We start from the raw sequence: 21805 nt of genomic DNA, 5'->3' as shown, positions 1-21805 counted from the left end.
CGCTGTGCTGTGAGGCAGGCCTGCTGGTGTCCCAAGGCGTACCTTGTTACCCTTCCTAGTGCGACACCCGGCAGCTGAGTCTCAGGCCTTATGGTGGCCTCTGAGTGGTTTGGGCTGGTGCCTCTGGATGGTCCTGCCTCCCTGGCTTCTGGGACCTTGCTCTTTTCTAGTCCTCTTGCTTTTGGTCCTCTTCACTGGACTCCTGTCCTGTATTGTCCCCCCCCCCCACACCGTGTCATTTGGGGTGATTTTTGTCTTCAGGAAGTGGGTGCTGCTCTTACTTACTAAGCTCTGCTGTATTAGGCAAGACAGTGGCCAGTGACAGAAACTCAAAATCCACAACTGAAAGTCTAGAGAGGGCAGGCTCTAGGCCGGCTGGATTGGGGCCTTGGCCTCTGGCAAGGGAGAGCTGGGCTTTTTTCCTGGTGTAGCCTCCTTCTTGAGAGTCTGCCCATGGTGTCCTCAGACGTTTCTGGGACGTGCCCTTCGTGCTGCTGACACTGCCCCAGGAGCCGTCCTGGAAAGGCCCCAGTCTGGTCTGGCTGGGGTCCCGCGCTCATCCTGCAGCTAAGTGAGGTGTCAGGCCACGTGCCCACCCCTGGAGGGGCTGCAGCGCCTCAGTTTTCTGTTTGCCCATCAGAATCACATGGATAGAGGAGGGGCAGTTCTGAAAGGGCAGGAAGGCAGGGCAGAACAGAAGTAACAGGCCCCCAGCCCCAGCGTGGGCCCAGCAGTCCTGTGCGGTGGGGTCCAGGATTCTCCTCGCTTGACAGGTGAGGAAAGTGAGGCACGAGGTACAGTTGGGTCTGGTTCCGCGTTCTCCTCGTGGGGACGCCCCCCACCTCTTCCACGTCTGCCTGCCTCCCAGACAGGCCTGAACTGTTTGCTCAGCTCAGTGGGGGCTTCTGACCACCTCCTGGCACCACTGCGGTCAAAAAATGGAGAAGTTACCGTCTTCCTGCTATGCTCCGTCCCTGGTGCTGGCGTGCGTTCTCAGCCTGCTGCGCCCAGACTGTGAGCATCACAGCTAGCTCTGGTTCTTTCGTGACCTCTACTCCTGTCCCCAAGACCTGGAGGGGCTGCCCCTGAACGAACAGGACCCCGCCCCTTCCCGGGCATATCTGGTCCTACTGCTCCTCAAGCGGCAGGAGTTGCTCCTTGGGGACGAGCAGCTGTTCCACACCTGGCAGCTCCAGAGGACACCTGGGAGCTGGATGAGCCCCGAGTTCCTCTCAGACCCTGCCCTTCACCTCCTGAATCAGAGCCTTTGGGACCGGACCTTGAATTTAGTATTTTTGACAAGTTCCAGGGGTGATTCTTAGTCATCTGTCCTGGCATTTGGAACCCACTGGCCTGTGGGGTGACATTCTGGGCCCCTGGGCTGTGCCCAGCCTGCATCTTGTATCCACTTCTCATCGCCCCCGCCTGCCCTCTCAGTGGGGCTTATGCTTCCACACTCCCAGATGACTTTTGGGAAGGGGGAACACTCCTCGTGTTATTCCTCTTTAACTTCTTCTCCCCAGTGTCTGTCTGTAGTTGCCCTTCAGTTTTTGTTCGAATGGCAAATGCCGCCTCCTCCTTGAAGCCTTCTCTGATTGCTGTGTCTTCTACCCTGAAAAGATACTCCGTTTTGTAAGTGTTTTAAACTCCCCAAGGGTATGCTCTCCTTGGTCGTCTGGAGAGGGAGGTCCCTTTTGCAAAACGGATCCTCCCTTATGGGATATCCAGCTTTTGGAAAAGCAGGTTTATATTATGAGTTGTGAGGTACACCTCTGTCCAAAACTTATTAATCCAATATTTATCAAGGAAATGACAATTTAGAGCCTGCATTTTCTTGAGATGCAGGTTTTAATTTTTAATTATTTAACTTTTATTGTTACTTTTATTGTTACTTTTTCTATAATTTTAGAGGTAGTATCTATGCTCATTGTCGAAAACTTAGAAACTACCAGAAAATGAAAAGAACCACACATCAGTTCACTGCTGCAGCCACAGTTAACACTGCAGTGTGTTCGCTCCCGATCTGTTTCCCCGGTGCCCAAGTATTTAAATGGGCTTAGCATCCAAACTGGGTGCTCTGATGCGTGACAGTCCCGTGGCCCCGGAAGGGGTGTCATGGCGGCTCCTCTTTGAGCAGCACAGGGGAGCTTTTCTAGATAAATCCTGAGCTCCTCTTCTTCACTGCATCAACTGGTCGATTGACCCATGCCTTCACCAGGCATCTACTCTATGCCAGACCCTGGGAATGCTGACAACTGTTATTTTGTAAAAAAATATAAATTTCCCTAGTTTTGGGACATGCGTTAGAGGCACCTGGCACAAAATTCAAGAAGTGCACGAGGGTGCACAGTGAAAAGGAAGTGTCCTCACATCACCTCCCAGCCACCTTTGCCCTTGCCCTTGACTAGAGGCCAGGCCACAACTATTTTCTGGTAGTACTTTCAGATTCGTTCTGCATATATGCAAGCACGCCTTTTTTGTCCTGGGTGTTGTGCTTAACCCAAATAACTGTCTACGGCCCACAGGGTTTGCACGTTGCTTTCCCGTAGCAGTGTCTTGGAGATGACAAATGCATTATGGGGCCTGGAGCACTTCCTTGTTCTTTTAACTGCTGCATAGTATTCCTTTGACCGCATGTAGTTTGTTAGTGGCCCCTCTTGGGGGGTTTAGGCGCTGCCAGGCTTTTGCTGTCTCGGGCAGTGGGGCAGTTAACGTCCGCAGCCTGAAACGCTTTGCCCATTCAAGTGTGTCTGTGGGGTGAGGTCAGGGAGCTGGGGTTTTCAGGAGGAGCAGTTTACTCAGTTGACGACAGGTTTGGTTTCTCTTCCCTTCTCCCCCTCCTGTCTCCCTCCCTCCTTCGCCCCCTCCTCCCACTTCTCCTTTGGTGTCATGATTCAATTTCTGAACTTTCTGGTTAGGGCCGGGTTTCAGGAGCCCGCTGCTCGGGAAATGAACATTCTTGGTACCTTTGTTCTGCAGAGGTTTCAGGTGCAGAAGGGAGCCCCGGCAGGTTATACCTTATTTTCCTGAGTGGGCGGCGATGGGGTGCGTGGCATCCCACCACCCTAGGGAACGTGGTTTTCTGCTTGTGTCCCTAGGCTCCCCATCACACCGAGGCCCTGGGGCATGGGGACCAGGATTGCCCTCTTGGCACCTCCTGAGCCAGCTGCGCCATGACTGTGTGGTGTGGGGAGCCCAGCTGCAGAGCCAGCACCCGCTCTCCTGAGGCAGCCGGGCCTCAGCTTGCCGGTCAGAGTAATGGGCAATCACCGCGGAAGGTGCCGTGAGCGCTCAGTGGGCCTTAGCTCCTCTCACCACGAGGGTGTCTGGTGTACGTGTGGCCAGACGTGTGTGGAAAGGGGACCGAAGCCCTGTCTTTTCTGCCAGAGGTGCAGTTTATCCTGTTCTTGGTGCTCTGAGCTGCAGAGAAACTGCACTGGCTCCTGGGAGCTCAGCCCCACTTCAGGTTGTCAGTCTGTCCTCGAGACCACTTTTTTTGTTTCTTTTATTTTACGTGTTCCATCTGTTTTCAAAGTTAGAGTCCTGTTTGTATTTTAGGACAGGGGTAAGGAGGGTGGGAACTGTCTGGGCTGATGTCTGATGTGGATGGATCGGAAGTGACTGCAGCTGCCTTCCTGAGGACATGAGAGCCACACGCCGGGATAACCTGGATGCCGAGAGAATTCACTTGGAGGGAGAAGCCAGGCCGGGCCCGGCGCCTGGCTGAAGCCCTCTCCACCTGGCGTGGTCACGTACACACGGGCCTGTCTCCTGCAGGCCGTCTGTCTGTCCCCGAGACTCGTCCCCTGAGGCTCCCCCCTCAGCTGTTGAAGATCCCCATCCAGGGCTGCGGGTGGGGGCTGGCAGGGTGAGGAGGCGCGCTGCGCCTAACCTAGCCAGTCACGGCCACAGGCCACGTGACCATGGCGGGTTACCGTCACCGATGCTCCCTTGGCGCCAGGATGGTCTGGGGATGAGGCAGGGGCTCTGGGGTGTCCACAGGGCTCAGAAATGAATGGCGTGGGTTGTGAGCCGACGCCTGGGTGTGACATGGGTTCTAAGTGACGCCGTCTGTCCCCCTGCCGTGGGCTCTGGTGGCCCAGGGCGGTGCTGTCGTGTCCAGCCCGTCCCCTCATGCAATCGTGGTAGCAGATGCATATCGGCTGCCTTTCCTTCCAGAACTGCAGAGAAAGCTGAGTGACGGCGAGGGCCCTGAAAGCATCAACTACTGTGATTTTCAGATGGGGTTCCTCGGGGCCCGGGGTCCTGGGAGGTGTCTGCAGAGAAAGCTGAGTGACGGCGAGGGCCCCGAAAGCATCAGCTACTGTGGTTTTCAGATGGGGCTCCTCGGGGCCCAGGGTCCTGGGAGGTGTTGGGTGTGGAGGGGCGGGCAGCCGGGCACGTCCTGCAGTGTGACCTGGTCACCTGCTGTGCCTTGCTGTCTTACGTGGTGGCCTCCTTGTGAGTTTCCACTCTGTGCCCCGGTGCTCGGAAGGTGCTGGGAAATGCCTGTTGGGAGGGTTGGCGGGTGTCACCCCTGCTGTGCCGTGTGAGGTGCCACGCCTGTTCACCGTGGCCTGGAGGTTCCTCTGGGGCTTTGTGTCGTCTCCTCCCTTAGGCTGTGAGGCTCTCGGGGGTCCAAACCGTGGCTGTTGCATCTGTATTGTCCCCCAAGGGCCAGGCCAGGCACAGGAACCGAGCTGCGGCTCCTGTGTCTATGTTCAGGGACGTCTGGATGCCAGGCGGGCGCACAGCGAACTTGCCTCAGACCCTGCTCCAAGGAGGGAGTGAGGGCGAGAGAGCCCCAGGCCTTGACCTCGCCTGATCACAGCCTCCTCTGAGTGTCTGTGGGGGCTCAGCCTCTGTTCTCAGGAAAGCGCACACGGCCCGGGCTGTTGGCGTGCTGTCTGCGGTCCACACGCGCTCCGCCCCCAGGGGACAGCCGGTCGGCGCTCCGGAACCATGGTCTGGGCAGCAGTGCCCCGAGTTGACCCGGCGTGTGCGGGCCGGGAGAGGACACCGTGAGTCTGGGAAGGCTTCCTGGGAGGGCGTCTGTCAGAGCTGAATCCTGAAGGCTGGGATGGAGGGTGGAGACCGAGGCTTGGAGATGCCACGCAGCCCTGTGTGTCCTGAACCGCTTGCAGTAAGGGCTGTGGGTGGGGGAGTTGGCAGGGAGCCTTTGTGTGCTCCTCTGGAGACACGGACCCCAACCCAGGCTCCACGGGGTGGGGTGAGTGAGGGCACGCGTGTGGGAGCACGGCGGCCCTGGGATTGTGCGGGGAGATACGGGGAAGGCGAAGTCCAGGCCTGGAAGGATATTGGCGAGGACCGTGGTGGTTGAACCAGGCTCAGAGGGCGGGCAGGATGTCAGTGGGGCAGAGATGACCAGCAGTGGACAAGCAGCCGGGCAGGACTGAAGGGCCTGGGGCCTCTTGCACGTGGGAATGTGGATGGGCTGCGGTGGGATGGGCTGAGGCCGGCCTGAGGGACTGGGCCAAGGTGTCCGACCTGACCCGGGAGGGAGTGGGGTTGGGGGGTTGGGTTAAGGCCATCGGTGGTGGGAGGGTCTTGGGGTGGTCCAGGTTGGAGCTGTGCCCCCGAAGCCTTGGCCCCGGGATTGGTGTGCGGGACGGCTGGCCGTGAGTGGCCTCTAGCCGGCTTCCTCTGGGCACCCAGCCCTCTCTTTCAGCCGCAAGGTGGCTTTGAGGGCTGGCTAGGAGTTCATAAGCCTCCCCCTTGAAAACAAGGCCATTCTGGGGACCATGGCCTGAGCGGTGCAGCTGCAGTCTCCTCGCTGCTCTGCCTCCAGCTGGCCCTAGTGAAGTTTCTGGAAGGATGCTTCCTGCCTGCTGGAGTAACCTGTGTTTTCTTTGTTTTTCTCCACAGGAAGCGAGGGATAGAAGTCGTGCAGGTGAGTACAGACCACACCCTCGCTGTTGTTCAGCTGGGGGGGCCTTCAGCCCTCACTGTTCCCCTCTCCCTGAAGAGTCTGGGCGCTTGGCCTCTCCTTACGTGCTCTCGTTTTTAACTTCTCTCCCTGTGCAATGGACGTGATTGCCGCCCCGGCGGGACCGAGCTGGAGCTGGCGGTGTGTCGGGGTTGAGGAACTGCTCTGCTTTGCTGGTGCGGGAGTTGTGGCGCCCTTGGTGGGGGCGGGGATGGGCCGGGTGAGGGGCGTAGCCACCCAGCCACTCGCCTGTCCTCAGGCTCCGCTGCGGGAGCTCCAGCCCCCAGGGGCTCTGCTTCGGCTGTTAGAGCTCTGGGGACAGGCCTTCTCCTACCCTGGACCATTCTTGTATTATGGCTGACGTGGTATCGTCTTCTCCACCGATGCTCCTCCCCCTGCCCCAGGGTTCGTCCCCCTCCCCCTTGTCACCCCTTTTCTGCTCTCAGTGGCCATATCTGATCCTCCCGATGTACCCCTGGCCCCTGGAGTGTGGACTGAGTCAGTGGGGGCTCCTGACCCCTGTGTTGCCTCACCCTGGGTTGGACTTGGGTCAGGAGCTCACTGGGGAAGGGAGGATGGTTGGAGAGACTCTCCTGGGGGGGGGGGGTGGGGTGGGGCAGGGTGGGGCTTGCCCTGTGGGCCCCAAATAGATGACAAGCTCGGACCGCATTGGACTGCAGCAGTAATGCCGGGAGGTTGGATCTGCCTGAGAGTGGGGAGGCAGGGAGGCGGGTGGGGTTGGGTGTGTCACGCCAGGGGATCCCTCTGGCTAGCTGCATTTGTCCTGGCAATGACAACTCATGGGGGATGGGAAGGGGGCCACTGCTCTCTGTGTCGACGTGAGGATTCCCTCAGCTCTTGGTCAGGGGCAGGCTGTGACATTTGCCCCAGAGGTTTTGCCTGCTCCCCAGCAGGTAGCGGTGGGTCTTGGTGAGACCCGAGGGTGACCTGGTTGTGCTTGCTGTTGCCTTCTCTGTCCCTGTCCAGGGTGAGTCTGCCTGTCTGTGCAGCTCGGCTGGCAGCCCTTCTTCCAGCTGTAGCTGCAGAGAGGGTAACCCAGGCCGGGGCTACCTCAGGGCCGATGGGGAGCCTGGCCCTCTGATACAGTATCTGCAGTAGGTTTTCATAAAGCCTGCTGAGAAGCTCTCGGAGCCCTCCGTGTTAACTCCGGCTCCAGTCCCCCTCCCCACACCTAGGAGGTTCTGTGGGTGTTGGTCTCAAGCTGCTCTGCTCCTGGGACCACGGTGGGCCTGGTTGGTGGGGTGAGGCTGGGGGCCTCTGTCTGGCTGCCAGCGTGGCTGGCTGCTGAGTTCTTCCTCCTGGCCTCGCTCTTCATAGCTTGTGGGTTGAACTTGTCACCCCAAGGCTGAGGTTTGTTTTGGGAGAGGAGGTAGTTTCTAGAAGCCTCTGAGTAGCTGTGTAGTTTTCATCCTGCCTCATCTTGGCTCTGCAGTTTCATGATCTGCACTGAGCTTTTCTGTGGACCTCAGTTTCTCCATCCATCGAAAGGGGGAGGTCTGAAGCCTACTAAAAAGTATGCTTTCAGCGTCATTTCTGATTGATTAGTAGTGGGTGTCTGGAGGATTCTAAAATCTGTGAATGGCTGAGGACAGGGATCGATTGGTAATGCCTGCTAGGGGTCCAACAGTGGGCAGAGGAGGTGCGGTTGTATTTGTGTCATTCTGGAGCTTAGGTGTTTCCTGCTCCAGGATGCTTTGGCTTAGTTTTGTCTCTCAGTCCTTTTTGACGGTTACCTTGGAAGCCCCCAGATCCTTTGTAGATGCTCCTATACCCACCACCAAGGCCTAGACCCATAGTTGGAGTGATCGTTGGAGGTTACCGTGTGAAGGGCCAAGTGCTTCCCTGAGGTTAGCTACAGCCTCCCATCAGGGTCCATGAGGAAATTTCTGTTGGGAGCTGTTTTTAGAGGAAATGAATTCGCGTGCTCATGAACAACCACTGCTTAAAAGGTGAAGAGATACGCTCTACCCCCAATACCTGATTTCTGTTCACACCAGATCCTGGACTATAGCACAGTGGGATGCCACCCCTCCCACGGGAGGGGAGAGGAGGGGGGACGGGGGAGGGTGCCTTGTGAGGGACAACCCAGGGGTCAGTGTGTTCTCTTTACATGGCTTCCTGGGAAGATGAAAACCTTTAATCCACTTTGTGGGTGGAATGAGAAACCGAAGCCATTGTTTTAGAATGTACCAGGCAGAAGAAGAGTTATGAAATCTTTTTTGATGGGTCTACTGTTCATTTTGGTGATGCCTTGAGGGAGGGAGGAAGTGGTGGCTGGGGACCAGCGTGAAGGCAGGCTGGAAGCTTTCCATGCCGACATCTAAAAATAAAACCCACCACGACACCTCTCTCTTCACCTCCTCCTAGCATCCCCGAGTGTTTGGAGAACTTGAAATTTCAAGACATAGAGAAAAGGCTTTTTGCAAAAATTGGAAACCAAGCCACTTGGCTTTTTTTTTTCAAAATCAGCCGAGCCTCTGTGCACCAGACCCCAGGCTGGTGGGCCACTGGCTGCTGGAGATGGGCGTTTGCCAGTCACTGGGTGGCAGTGACTGAAGAGGGTGAGAGTAAAGCACACCACCAGCCTCCACCCGGCATTTCCTGTGTCAGGTGCTCTGAAGGCCATTGTCCCATTTTGTGCAGCCACCTGGTAATGTGAGTGGTGTTTCACGTCCATTTTAGAGATTAGGAAACAGGTTCAGAATGTTGTGACTTCCCTCAGGGAACTCAACTGGTAAGTGGTCGAGTTGGATTTAGGTTCAGTTGGTTTGTCTGTAAAGCCCATGGTTTTTCTGATAACTGGGTCTCCCCTGCCTGTTAATAGATGGCTCGGTTTACTCCTTGCTTCCATACCTGTTATTACCTGGGCTTTGGCTACTATTTAAAAAAAGCATGCTGGGACCTAGGGTCAGGAACCAAGACTGTAAAATGATGGTAAGACCTGCAGTGTTTGTCTTGGTCACGAGAGCTGTTCTTCCAGCTATTGAATGGCAGTAGTGACACTATGGGTGCTAACATCTCTTGGGCACTACTGTATACCAGGCAATGATGCCATTTAATGGAAGGAAGCATTTGTGTGTAACTTCTCCAAGGAGGGGGTGGGAGCACATTTAAGAAAGTAACTCTTGCAGATCTTCAGCCAACTCATGTGTTAGTTCCCACAGCTGATCTGCTTGGGAAGGAGCTTGTAAACTCTCCCGTCTGCCCTCCATCCATCTCTACAGAGGCAGTGCACGTAGTGGGGGTGGGAGCCAGATGGCCTGGGTTCATGTTTCTGACCGTCTGACCTCGGGCCAGTTTCCTAACCCCCAGGTGCCTCAGGCTCCCTGTCTGTAAAATGGGGATAGTAGTGGTGCCTGTCCCCTAGGATTGCTGTGAGGACAAATTGCATTAATTTGGGTAAAGCAGTTGGCACCGCGCCTGGCGTACTGGAAGCTGGTTGACTACAGGAGAAGCACACATTCTCGTTACCCACAGGCAGATCTGCACGTGATGTGTGACCCCGGGGCACACATCCTTCTTGGGCAGCATGCAACTGGTTGTTAGGATCCTGGGCAGGTGAGGTAGGTCCAGTTCTTTGCTTGCAACAGAATTGAAAGAGGGCCTGATTGAGTTGTCAGATGATAGAACATTAAAAATGAGTTTTGATAATAAATTACTGTAATTCTTGCCATATAATTCTAAAGGAATTCAGAGAATTTGCTATGGTAAATCTTTCCTTTCCATTTTTAAAATTTATTTGAATAGGTGGTTTCAGCACTATAAAAATTGAAAAATGGAGATAGAATTGATAATAGACACTGCTTTATTCTAGCAGTCGGTAATAGTCATCTCTGGATATGTGAAATAATTTTAAAAAATTACCATTCATCTCTTCTGAGATGTATTTCTAATAAGGTTTAATTTTTATGATTCTTACTTATACAAATTTATAATATATCTCTGTTATATTGATCAGTTATGTACTAATAGTAGTAATAATTCAATCCAGAAGAAAACTTTTGACACTTAGAGCTTTATGGTCACATGAAATTAAAAAATTAAGACATTTATACTCTTTTTTTTTTTGGCCTCATACTACGATAGACTAATCAATGAAAGGCCTTCAAACATGAAATACACTGATAGTGGAAACATCTCTGAGGGATGTGGATTGGAAATTGGAGTTTGAGGAGGCGGAAGGAGCCTTGCTATCTTTCCATGTGTTTAAGAAGCACCCGATTCTGTAATTTTAAGATGGATGATGGTGGATCTCAAATCGCTATGGTATTTAGATTCCACTATATCCATTTAAAAGAGAAACAGTAACAGTTTTATTCTGAAATGTTAATATTTACAATATGTTGGAAATTACATCCTCTACAAGTATTTAAACTTACGATGAGAAATTTTAGATGTCAACTTGAAAATGTGCAAATTGATATATAGTTTTAAACATTTATTTTGGGAGGTTTGGTTTGAAGGCCACTGCTTTAGAGCGTTACCCCATTTGCTTCCCAGAACCAGGCTCTGAGGCAGACACCGCCTCGGAGCGGGGGACGGCAGGTCGGCTCTCAGGCCATCAGAGGCCCCGCTGGGACTGGGCCACTTGGCCTCTGGGGCCTGTGTGTCTGAGACTCAGAAAGGCTTTGGTGGTAGGCTTGTCTGCGGGCCAGCTGACCTCTCCTAACGTGGGCCTGTTGGGCCAAGTGATGCTTGATAATAATAAACACCTGCCGTTACCTGCTCAGGTAGCGTGAGAAGGCCCAGGTAAGCCCGAGTCCAGCAGGGCTGGGAGGAATGGAAGTCCTGCTCTGTGATCAGCATTGGGACTTGACTAGAGCACAGGGGGAGAGTGGGACAAGATGCCCTCCACCCCTGTGTCCTCAGGGGCTACCTGTCATGACAGTGACGGTCCTAGATACCTGTTTGCCTCAGTTGTCTCTTCTGTACTGTTGTGATGAGGGTGCTGGACGCATAGGGCCCCTTCACTCCTCCATTTCAGGCGTTAACAATTGGCCTTGCTGAGCCAATGAGGTGAGGGCCCCTCATCACCGGCAGGTACCGATTGGGAAGACTGGGCCCCCCGCTTGCAGCAGGATTCAGCAAACCTTTACTGGGTGCCTGCTGTGTACCAGGCTGCAGGTGCTGGGGACTCTCATGGGCCCAGGCCACATCCCTGCAGCTCTCTGAGGTCTGCAGTTGGCAGCCAGGGGCCAAAGTGGTGGGGATCATGGGCACAGGCACGGAGGAGGGTCCTTACCCCGCCTGGTAAGTCAGGAAGGTTTCCTTCCTGGAGGAGGGCAGGGTGAGCCTGGCTAGTGGCGATGAGCCTTGGCCACCTGACAGAGCCTGGCTGAGAGGTAGGTTCAAGCCCATAGCCCCGGTCAGGGCTGGACCTGCTCCCGAGGCCCTGCTGCTCCCAAAACAACTAGGTGCTAAAGTGACCAAGTGAGCACTGCACAGCCGTCACGGCCCTTCCACCCAGTGAACCTTTGTTGGTAGAAAACATTCCTTGGCCACTTGGGTCATCTGTGGCCTGGGGCTCTGCTGAGGGCTGGGCAGGAGGCTTGCATCAGCCTTGCAGGGCGCCTTCCCCTGGGAGCATTTTCCACTCTGACCTGATCTGTGGGGAAGGCTTGGGATGGAAGCCTGTGGGTTCTCCATCCCTGGACCCCATCGCCCCTTTCTAAGACAACCCTGAATTCAGTGGAAGAAGATCCGGAGAGAACAACATGCCTACTGCCCTGCCCACCTCCAGCCTTGGCATCCTCAGGAACGTGTACATCGCATCCCACCCCCTGCCCGCCAGGTTCCCAGGGCTGTCTTTCACCAGTTCTCTTCAAAGTGCCAGGGGAGAGGGAGATGACTGTTAGCCCGAGAGGGGCTGGAGTCTTAGTTTAAAATGCAAATAAGCAAGCTGTAAGTGTGAGAAGTACAGCTGCTGGTTCGAGATTCATTGTCCTCCTTACAAATTCCTTGAGAATTCAGACATTACGAAACCCCAGTCTCTGGAGCAGCCACTGTTTCTCAAGCCGGTGAGGAAGTAAATACATTTCCCCAGCTTGCAAAAGAGTGAAGGGTGGGCTGCAGGCTTTTCCTGGGGGTTCCTGCAGAGTTGTCGCCTGCTTGAGATGTTGGAGTTCTTTGTGTGTTGTCTCTCCCTTTCTGCACAAAGCATTCAGGGCAGGAGGTTGGGTGGCAGAGGATAAAGCAGAAGAGGAAAGACTAAGAAAGAGAGACAGACAGACAGACGCCGAGAGCAGGCCACGTGCCCAGGGCTGATAGAGGACTGGGTGCTGGGCACCTGGAGTTGGAGGGGTGCAGTGACAGGGGCCCCGAGCACGCGGGCAAGCCTGGAGGGTGGGGGGGCTTGTCTGTGCCTCTGTGGGCCCTGCGAGGACACAGGGGCAGCAGGCATGAAAGTGGGGAGTGGGCAGGTGGGGGAGAAGGCCTTACGGGGACGTTGATGCCTCTCGATACAGGATAAACGAGGCGTACGTGTGGGTGGGAAGGTGAGGTATGTGAATGTCATTTCGGGCAGGGAGCACAGCCTGTACGAGGACCCAGGGGCTGGGAAAGGGGGTCTTTTGACTGCCAGTGGAATGGTTTGGAAGTGCCGAGGCCTCCGCCGTGAGGGAGTCGGGAAGCAGCCAGGTCAAGAGGGAGGCGGGGCCAGCCCACAGGAGGTCCAGGTGAGCTGACCGCGGGATGCTGGGGGCATCAAAGGGCTTCTCATCAAAGGGCTTCTCGGTGGGAGAGGTGTGTGCGCCAGTTAGAGGTGATGGGGGAGGGTCCCACTGGGAGGGCACATGGTGGGGGATTAGACAAGCCAGACTGGAGGGTGAAGAGCTGGGTCTTCTGGTTGGAGGCTGGGGCTGGAGCCTAACGGGGACCCTGGGTCTGGCTGGCATGGACGCAGTAGTGGATGGCAGGGGACACAGAGGGTGGGGTGTGGTGCCTGGGTTGTGGGGGGCGACAGAGAGTGCGGAGTCAGTCCTCAGACTGGGGGGCTTAGGAGCAGCAGCGGGGAGCGAACGCTGGTCAGACAGGTGTGTTGAAGGCGGGCAGCTAAGTTCAGTAGCGGCTTCCTTACTGAGAGCCGGAAGGAGAGTCACATGGCTGAGTGAGTGGTACGCCTTCCTCCAAGGATTATAGGTGCTGGATTCTCCATTCATCTTTAAAAAATGTATGTTATTTAGTTAATATTTTCACGATTCAAAATTGTTTTAATAAGTACGTTGTTCAAGGTGTCAAATGATTAATCCCCAGCTGGGTTCCCTCTGCCACCCAGTCTGTCTCCAGGGTGGCCCAGCTGGCTGACCTTGGTGCCTCCTGGATTTTATTTCCAGTAGTTGGGGCCCAGGTAGGGCTGGACACCTCTGAATATTCTTCCTTCCATCTGCTCCCTCTGCTGGGTGCTCTGGAGCCCAGTGTAAGGGGCTTGGGGAATATCGGTTGCCTTGGTGTTTCTTGGGCCCCCGACATCCTTGCAGCTGGAACAGCCCAGGGCAGCCGCCACTTCCTTATGGGCAGGGGCTTTCTGAAGGCCACCTGAGTATGACCCTGATGCTGACCTCTGGCAGCAGACCCCAGCACCTCCAGGGAGGGTGGCCATGGGACTGGGAAGTTGGCTCTGCACAGAATGTTTCCATGTGGCCGTTTGGAACCATAATTGGGATATAGATTGTTGTCGGCTGAGTTCAGCCTCCACGTGGATTCCAGAGGTCTGGGTTTGAGTTTCCGTTAGTCTGTTTTCTGTCTGTGTGTGATCTCACTTTCCTCATCATTAAATTGGGATGACACTTAGCACGCAGGACCTAAGACGCCTAATAGAAGTGCAAGGATTGTGGGCTTATTCTCCCTGATCCTTTGTTAAGAACGGTGTGGTTTATATGTGTGTAGGGCGGGGGATACAGCTGCAGGTGAAACTGTGCTGCTTAGAAAAATATGTCGAGCAAAGAATGTGATCTTTCTGTCCCCCCTGCCAAAGTAACACTTTTCGGTTTCTAACTGTTGTGGATTTTAACTTAATTCCTTTTTAAAAGATAGATTTCATTTTTAAAAAATTGAAACACAGATATTTGTATCATTTTCAAAACTTTGAAAGTTGTTTTTATTCTTATTTACTTAACGTATATTTAATGGAGTTAGTCACATTTATCTGTAAGCATGATCATCAAAGTATTTTTATAATAACGATACACGGGGCCGGGGAAGTGTTATATGTTGGGGAGCGTACCAGCTGTTCATCGTGGCTGTTCATAAGGGATCATGTTTTGGAGGGCAGCGTGGGAAAATGACGATGTAAGTGCTGTCGACGTCGACTGAATGGTTTCAGTTCTGCCAGTTTTATTTTTATTCTGGAGCTTTTTAGACTTGCTGTTACAAATAGCAACGCTCTCCGGCGTCAGTGCAGTCCTGCGTGGCTTCAGAGGGCTGTGAACCTCAGTTCTGGGGTGTTCCTTCCTGGCCTTTGACTCGCTGAGTCAACTTGAGTAAGTCCTTAAACAGAAAGCTCTCCGGCCAGGGAAGCTGGAATCCGGGTGCCTGGGTGGGCTCTGCGGGAGCCAGGCACCCACTCCCAGCCCACCCCCACCCCGGCTGCAACACGGGTCCACACCGAGTCAGGGTTCCATCTCCTTGTCCCTCGGCCGTTGGTGGGCCTTCCGATTTCACTGGCCACCTCGGGGGATACAACAAGTAAGCACGTGAAAGCAAAAGGAAGAAGGAGCGTGGCGAAATAAGAAGGGCTTAAAAGGGACAGGAAGAGCCAGCAGCAGAGGTTCTGCTTTGAAAGTAGTCACCTGTTTTGAGGTCGTCGTGGGGTGAAGTTGTCTAGAGTGTTACTCACAGTGTGGTGCGCCAGCCATTGCCTGGGAGCGGGTTAGAGGGCCAGCCCAGAGCTGCCGAATCCACGTCCCCAGGTGAGCCGGCAGCACGTTTCCAGTTGCAGAAGCTCCACTGCAAATAGTTGGTGCCCATTTGAGTTGAGGAGGGTGCACCTCCTGGGGCTGAGACTCTGTGTGAAATGGTGAATTGACTTGAGGACCCCGGGTGCACAGCTGGCACTGGGAAAGCAGGAGTGGAGACGGGCGTTGCCATCTGCTGTTTCGCGGATCATGAAACGTCCTTAAATCTTTCGGTGGCTAAGAAGCTGGCATCTCCCTCTCCAGCCCCCTCCCCACTCTCATGTTTCTATTTGTGCTGTTAGACCTGTTCAGATGTCACCTTGCCAGTGACAGCTTCCCTGCTCCCCGAGCAGACCCCCTCGCCCCAAACTGGAGCTGCCTGTGGACTCGTGCTCCTGGGCCAGAATCCTCCTCTGTCTTTTTTTTTTCATGGTATATCTCATTGTATTTATTTATTTATTTGGGTATAGTTTCTTTACAATGTTGTGTTAGTTTCTGCTGTACAACGAAGTGAATCAGCTATATGTATGTATATATCCCCTCCCTCTTGAACCTCGCTCCCCCCCCAGCCCATCCCACCCATCTAGGTCATCACAGAGCACCGAGCTGAGCTCCCTACGCTATATAGCAGGTTCCCACTAGCTATCTATTTCACACATGGTAGTGTATATATGTCAATCCCAATCTCCCAATTCATCCCACCCTCCTTCCCTGCCGTGTCCACACGTCCGTTCTCTACGTCTGTGTCTCTATTCCTGCCCTACAAAGAGGCTCGTCTGTACCATTTTTCTAGATTCCACATATATGCATTAATATACGATATTTGTTTTTCTCTTTCTAACTTACTTCATTCTGTATGACAGACTCTAGGTCCATCCACCTCACTACAAATAACTCAATTTCGTTCCTTTTTATGGCTGAGTAATATTCCGTTGTATACATGTGCCACATCTTCTTTATCCATTCATCTGCCGATGGACATTTAGGTTGCTTTCATGTCCTGGCTATTGTAAATAGAGCTGCGGTGAACCCTCCTGTCTCTGAGGAGGGCAGCCCCTGGCCCTGCGTGTGCTCTGTGTTTGCTGGGTGAGTGAATGAAGGACTGAGCCGAGAACTTTCTATTATGGAAGACTCACGTGACATAGCAGATTAGGGAGGGCAGTATAGGGCACCCTGTGCGCCCATCGCTCAGCTTGCTGTCTGTGACCACCTGGCCAGTATCACTTCCTGGAGACCTCGTTCCCCACTGGACAGTTTGAGGCCAGTCTTACCATTCTGTCAGTTCATCCATGAATGTGTCACTGCATGTCTCTGTAAGGTAAGGACAAGCCCTTGTTCTTACCCTCTCAGTGGGCCATTCAGAGGTGGGTTGGGGTGCTGCCAGGTGATGGGCCCAGCTTCTGGGTCCGGCCCCTGTGCTGTAGCAGTTCCCGGCCCCTGGGAGGCAAATGAGAGGCAGCGCTGGGGCAGGTCCTTGGGGCCCTGCTGTCTTCCTGCTGACTTCAGGGCCACTGGTGGCTGTTAGAAACCCGGGATGTGCGTGAATTGCTTGGGTTCATAGTGGTCCCTCCCTAGGGTGGTCGTTATAACGGTGTTGGGGAGATGATCAAAGCAATGTGGACACAGCCTTACAGTGTTCTGGGAACTTCTCTAAGCGCTTACGTACGTTAACTAATTTAATCCCCGCAACAATCCAGAGAAGGACTATTATTTAGTGCAATTATTAGCTCTATTTGATGGATAAACTTTTTGTTTGTTTGGTTTTTGTTTTTGGCTGTGACGCATGGCTTGCGGGATCTTAGTTCCCTGACCAGGGATTGAACCTGGGCCCTCGGCAGTGAGAGCGCTGAGTCCTAACCACTGGACAGCCAGGGAGGTCCCAGTGGATAAACTTTTATTATCCCTGCTTTACGGATGAGGAAACTGAGTCAGAGAGCGCTTGCCCCAGCCTCTGAGCTGGTGTGAGGCAGAGCCGGGCCCAGCATGCAGGCTCTGGTCCATCTCATAACCTCTGCAGCCCACTGCTGCTTGTGCATCATCTCTGAAGCCAGCGCTTCCTTGCAGTTCCTTTGCCCGAGTGTCTTGACCTCTCTCCTGGACTGGCCCATCTGCTGCCCAAGTGCTCTTTCCCAGACAAGCTCCATCTTGTCACAGCGTGGCTGCAGGGCCCAGCCTACAGGGTGAAGAGCCTTCCTTAGAGGGATCCACAAAGCCTTTAACCGTTGGTTCTCACTCTGGGGAGCCCAGCCCGGGCCACGCCCTCACATGCACCCCAGAGCACCCTCTGCAGAGCCTCAGCCTGCTCCTCCGTGTATCCTGTCCCGGCAGCCCGCCCCAGCCTTCCTCCTATTCCATCTGGTGGACACTCATTCATCTGTGTGGCCAAGCTCACTGCCACTAGCTCCTCAAAGCCTTCCTGGGTCCCCCAGGCCCAGAGAGCCTCTCCCTCATCTGGGCCCCTCCCCACTGTGCCCCCAACCTCCTAGGCACAGAAGCTCCCATTCCATGGCATAATCACATATTCTGGCAGCTTCTCCTCTTCTCTGGAAGCTCCTTAAGGCTGTGGACCATGTCTTCTTCTGGGGTCTGTGCCAGCCGGGCGTGCCTTCTGGCTTATAGGCGCATCTTACCACTGAATCTTTGGAAATCAGTGGAAAATAATTAAATATTGTAGAAATATATGCATTAGAAAAGTTCCCTATCATTTTATTCTCCAGAAATAACCACTGCTAAGTTTTCCTCTCTTTTTTTTTTTTTTGCGGTTCGCGGGCCTCTCACTGCCGTGGCCTCTCCCGCTGCGGGGCACAGGCTCTGGACGCGCAGGCTCAGCGGCCATGGCTCATGGGCCCAGCCGCTCCGCGGCATGTGGGATCTTCCCGGACCGGGGCACGAACCCATGTCCCCTGCATCGGCAGGCGGACTCTCAACCACTGCGCCACCAGGGAAGCCCATCTCTTTTGGTTTTCTAACACCTATTTAAAAATCTTTTAATACTTTCAAAACTGGTATGTGAAGATCTAATGAGCCTTTGAGTGGAGGAAGTAGAGGAATAACATATTTGTGTATTGTGGAGGGTTCTTAACCTGTGCTTAATGGTGTGTGAAGGCTGAGGCCGGGTGAGGGGTCTTGGAATTTCTTTTTTTTTTTTTTCCCCAGCACTAGGATGATACGTCACGTAGCACCACTTTGAAAGGTCAGAAAGTATACGTAAACCGGAGAATTTCCCTTGTACTTATGAAGTGCTAACTTGTTAGTTTGTCATTTTAGTTATTTCCAGAAAGAGAAGACTGTGTTACTTTCATAGTCTAGGGATATTCCTGCCTTTTAGTGTTCTGCTCTAAACTCTACTGTTTACACTCTTATCTCTTTCCCTGAAGGCAAGGTTAGTAAGATAGGATTAAGTCGAGGCTGAGGAGCAGAGGAGGATTAATATTACCCGTCAGGCCCGCTGCTGTGAGGGTACAGCAGGGTAGTTCTGAGCTTCTTGGTAGCCAAAGCGTGCAGGGAAATGAGATTAGCTGCCGTGGAGGAGAAGAACTCTTAAGTTCCCAGGAGGGGGAGTAAAAACCATGGAGAAGATTGAACCTTCCTTCCTCAAATGTTGAAGAACCTCGTCAGTGTCACAAATAGGAAATTATTCTCTTGACCTGGACAAAAAGGGAGAATTCCAAGAGAAGCAGAAGTATGGTGGCCTGAGTACATCCTCCATGAGTCTGTGGTGCAGGGACATTGTCCTTCTGGCGGGGGGAGGGGGAGCTCTCCTGGACCACCCCCACCCCCAGCCCCTCTGCCTGGCCAGCTCTCGTCCGCCTGCAGCCTCACTCTGGAGCCATCGGGATTTGCATTCATCTGCCAGCAGCGGATTGGAAATAATGGTGGCTTAAAAGAAATACCATGTTTATTTCTCTCCGTGTGAAAGAAGCTGGACGCAGGAACTTAGAGCTGGTGTGTGTGCTCCGTAAAGTTGCACAGAACCCTTTTCTCTCTGTGCCACGCCATCCTCCTCTCTGGCTTCTAGGCTCCAGATCACCTCCTTGCCGAAGACGGCTGCTGGGGCTTCAGCCATCGTGTTGACATTCCAGGCCGTAGGAAAGTGGTCAGGGAGTAGGGCACCCTGCCTCGCACCTGAGTCTGTTCTCCCTAGGTGGCCTCCCCAGAAGTCCCACGTTACACTGCTGCCTATCTTGCCTTGGTCACGAGTGTTCTAATAGGCACTCGATCCTGGCGGCCAGCAGGCTAGAAGTGCGGTCTTTTTGCTGGGCATGCTGTCACCTCACATGAACTTGGAGAAGAAAGTGGGCATGGGTGTTGGGCTGCAGCTAACTCTGCCAGCACACTCAGGCTCTGGACTTACAACTGGACAAGTTACCCCCAAAGAGCCGTTGACAAAAAGGCAATAATACTGGAACCGGCCTTGCAGAGTTGTCATGAGATTGAGCCAGTGCAGGGAAGGAACAGCGCAGAGCCTGGTACATAGCCGTCCTCAGAAGCAGCTGTTTGTTATTATTTACTGGAGCCATTATCCTCGTCGTCCTTGCAGCGCATGGAAATTCATATGAATCTAAAGTGTTGTGCAGGTGAACGATTGGGTTGGTAGCTGAGCCACAGTGAAAGGATCTCTCTTGTTTCATTTATTATCACAAGTAAAGAAAAAGAAAAGAAGCCAGAAATGTCTACAGTGTCAGTTACACCTGTCTGGTTTGCTAAGAGCAGGGCTGACAGGGACGATGCTCCTGCTGTGGTCCCGTGGGGTCCCCACTCGGGGGTGCCCTCCTGGACGTGGCAGCCCGAGGCCTCTCCTAGACTGGGACGTGGGCAGCCTGGTTTGTGGTGCCCTCTGGGATTGGAGCCGAGTTTGCCCTGGCTGGGGGCAGGCTGATTTACCTCCTGTTCCGAGATCTCCCTGTGCCCAGCCAAGGCCTCACCTCTGAGGGTTGCTGACCCCTGACCCTGGCCACATAAGCCCTCCTCCCCAACCTGGCATGCTAGCTTCCCCTTGGCTGGGCGAAGCCCCAGGAGGCATGTGCACAGCTGCGATTTCATGGCTTTTCCAAAAGTTTGTGAACCCAGAGCTGCAGCTTGGCTCCCCTTCAGCCATCCCCACCTTGAGAACCCCCCGGGAACCCTGCAGTCTCCCCCTCGCCATTCTCCCAGGTTCTCTGATGTTCTGTATGGGTGACAGGCAGGGGCAGACCTTTCAGGGACCCAGTCGACCTGGCTGCCTTGTCCCCCTTCCCCGCAGGCCAGTTTTCCAGACGGACCAGCAGTCTGAGTCTTTCTCTTTTTGAACATCCTGCCGTGCCCTCAGAGCATACCCTATAAGGAGATCCCGGCTCACGCTGTGTCCCAAGAACTTGGCGTGGAGCGGGGCTCACTCATCACTTCCACAGAAGCCACTTGGGAGGCGCTCAGAGGTCCGATGGGAATGGGGGGGGGCTTTCATCAGGTGTCCTGGGGGAACATTTAGGGCTCCCCGGTTCTCAAAAGAAAGTGACCAGCCTGGGCACCTGGGCAACGATCACCTAGTGATATTGCTTCAGCGCTCTGAAATGCCCACGTAATGATTCCACAGTGCTGTGATATCTTTGGGCTGCGCTTCTGTGAACCAGCCAAGGTGGCAGCAGTGATAGTCTGGGCCTTGCCCACATTCCCACTTTCCAGGTGAGAGCGCTGAGGTTCAGGCGGGTGGAGTGGCTTTGCCCTGTGCTGCCCAGAAGGTGAACAGCAGAGCTGGGATTGGGTTCCAGGCTGTGCAGCGGCAAAGCCAGTGCTTGCTCTGCTCCTTCCCACCTTCCCCTGGACCGAGAATTCAGTGACTGGCCCCTGGTCCAGCTTCTCCCCTTCGTAGCTGTGCAACCCTAGGCAAGTGGCAAAACCTCTCTGAGGCTCATCTACCAGACAGTGACAAGACTGATGAATGTGATGAGACCAGGGCAGGTGGGAAGGCCTTCCTAAAGGAGAGCCGTGAGTAGCCTGAGGTCAGGTTGGGGGCTGGTAAGGATCTTCCAGCAGCTCACTGGTTTTCTGGCTCCTGAGATCACTTGAAGGGTCTTCTGAAGCCCATCCCTTTGTCTGATGGGGCAGAAATTTGGCCTCGACTTGGAGTCTCTCCGATCCCTGGTGGGTGGGGCAGGCAGGGTGTGGGTTTCCTGGCGTGGAAGCAGCCCTTGCCTCCCTCCCTTCTCCCTCCTGGGCAATATTTTTGCTGCAGGCCCTGCCACGTGGACATACGTTATTTACAGTGTTTTGACAGGAGCATCAAAAGCCTGGATGAGGAAGGATGCCTTTGGGACTGAGCTAATGGCCTAGGAGTGTGGCCTGAGGGGAAGGGAGCCTGGCACAAGAGGAGGGGGAGATACACAGTGGGGGGCTGGGGGGACCCATTTATTGAACTTGATAAATGTGAGGCCCAGCCCTCCCCTGAGCTCAGTGCTTAATAAGAGTATGGACCGAGTGAATATCCCAGGCTGACCGTTCCCGGCTCCCACTTCAATAAGGACAAGGGTGTCCCCAAGCCAGCTTTGGGCCTCAGCCTTCTCACTTTGCTGTCTGAGGCCTCAGTGCCGTCATTTGCCTGATGGGGAGAAGATGAAACACGCTGAGGTGTGTTGAGGCCAGGCCCGTCTGTCCACAGAACCCAGGGACTCTCTAGCCGGGTCGTTCTGGACCCATTTGCTGCCTCAAATGGTGTGGTGCTGCCGTGGGACCCGGGCCACCTGCCAAGGCGGCACCTCCATCCCGCTTGATCCTCTGACCCTCCAGAAGCAGTTTGAAAATGTCTTTCAGAGTGGTCCAGGAGAGCCTCCTTTGTGGCTGGTGAGAGCAAAACATCTTTACCTGTGGCCCAGAGAGAACCAGCAGCCACCTGTCACGAACGTCCTTTGAGTTTTTCTCTCTCTCTGTAGAAATAGAACATGTTTATATATATATATATATATATATATAT

The 21805-nt window shown here is 54.1% G+C and overlaps 1 protein-coding gene across 3 annotated transcripts in view; it reads left to right on the top strand.

Moving 5' to 3' along the window:
• Positions 1-21805, top strand: part of ITPK1 (inositol-tetrakisphosphate 1-kinase) — a 163264-nt gene that overhangs the window by 34093 nt on the left and 107366 nt on the right. For all 3 annotated transcript variants that reach the window (XM_027120405.1, XM_027120406.1, XM_027120407.1), the window contains one exon: positions 5887-5911. In XM_027120405.1, coding sequence (XP_026976206.1) covers positions 5887-5911 — 25 coding nt within the window. The remainder of the gene's footprint in view (positions 1-5886; positions 5912-21805) is intronic.

The sequence above is a fragment of the Aethalodelphis obliquidens genome, unplaced genomic scaffold, assembly GCF_003676395.1.
Source record: "Aethalodelphis obliquidens isolate GAN/ISIS:26980383/991018 unplaced genomic scaffold, ASM367639v1 scaffold21, whole genome shotgun sequence".
Taxonomy (NCBI): domain Eukaryota; kingdom Metazoa; phylum Chordata; class Mammalia; order Artiodactyla; family Delphinidae; genus Aethalodelphis; species Aethalodelphis obliquidens.
The sequence above is the reverse complement of the archived record's forward strand: the minus strand, read 5'-3'. Positions and strand labels throughout refer to the sequence as shown.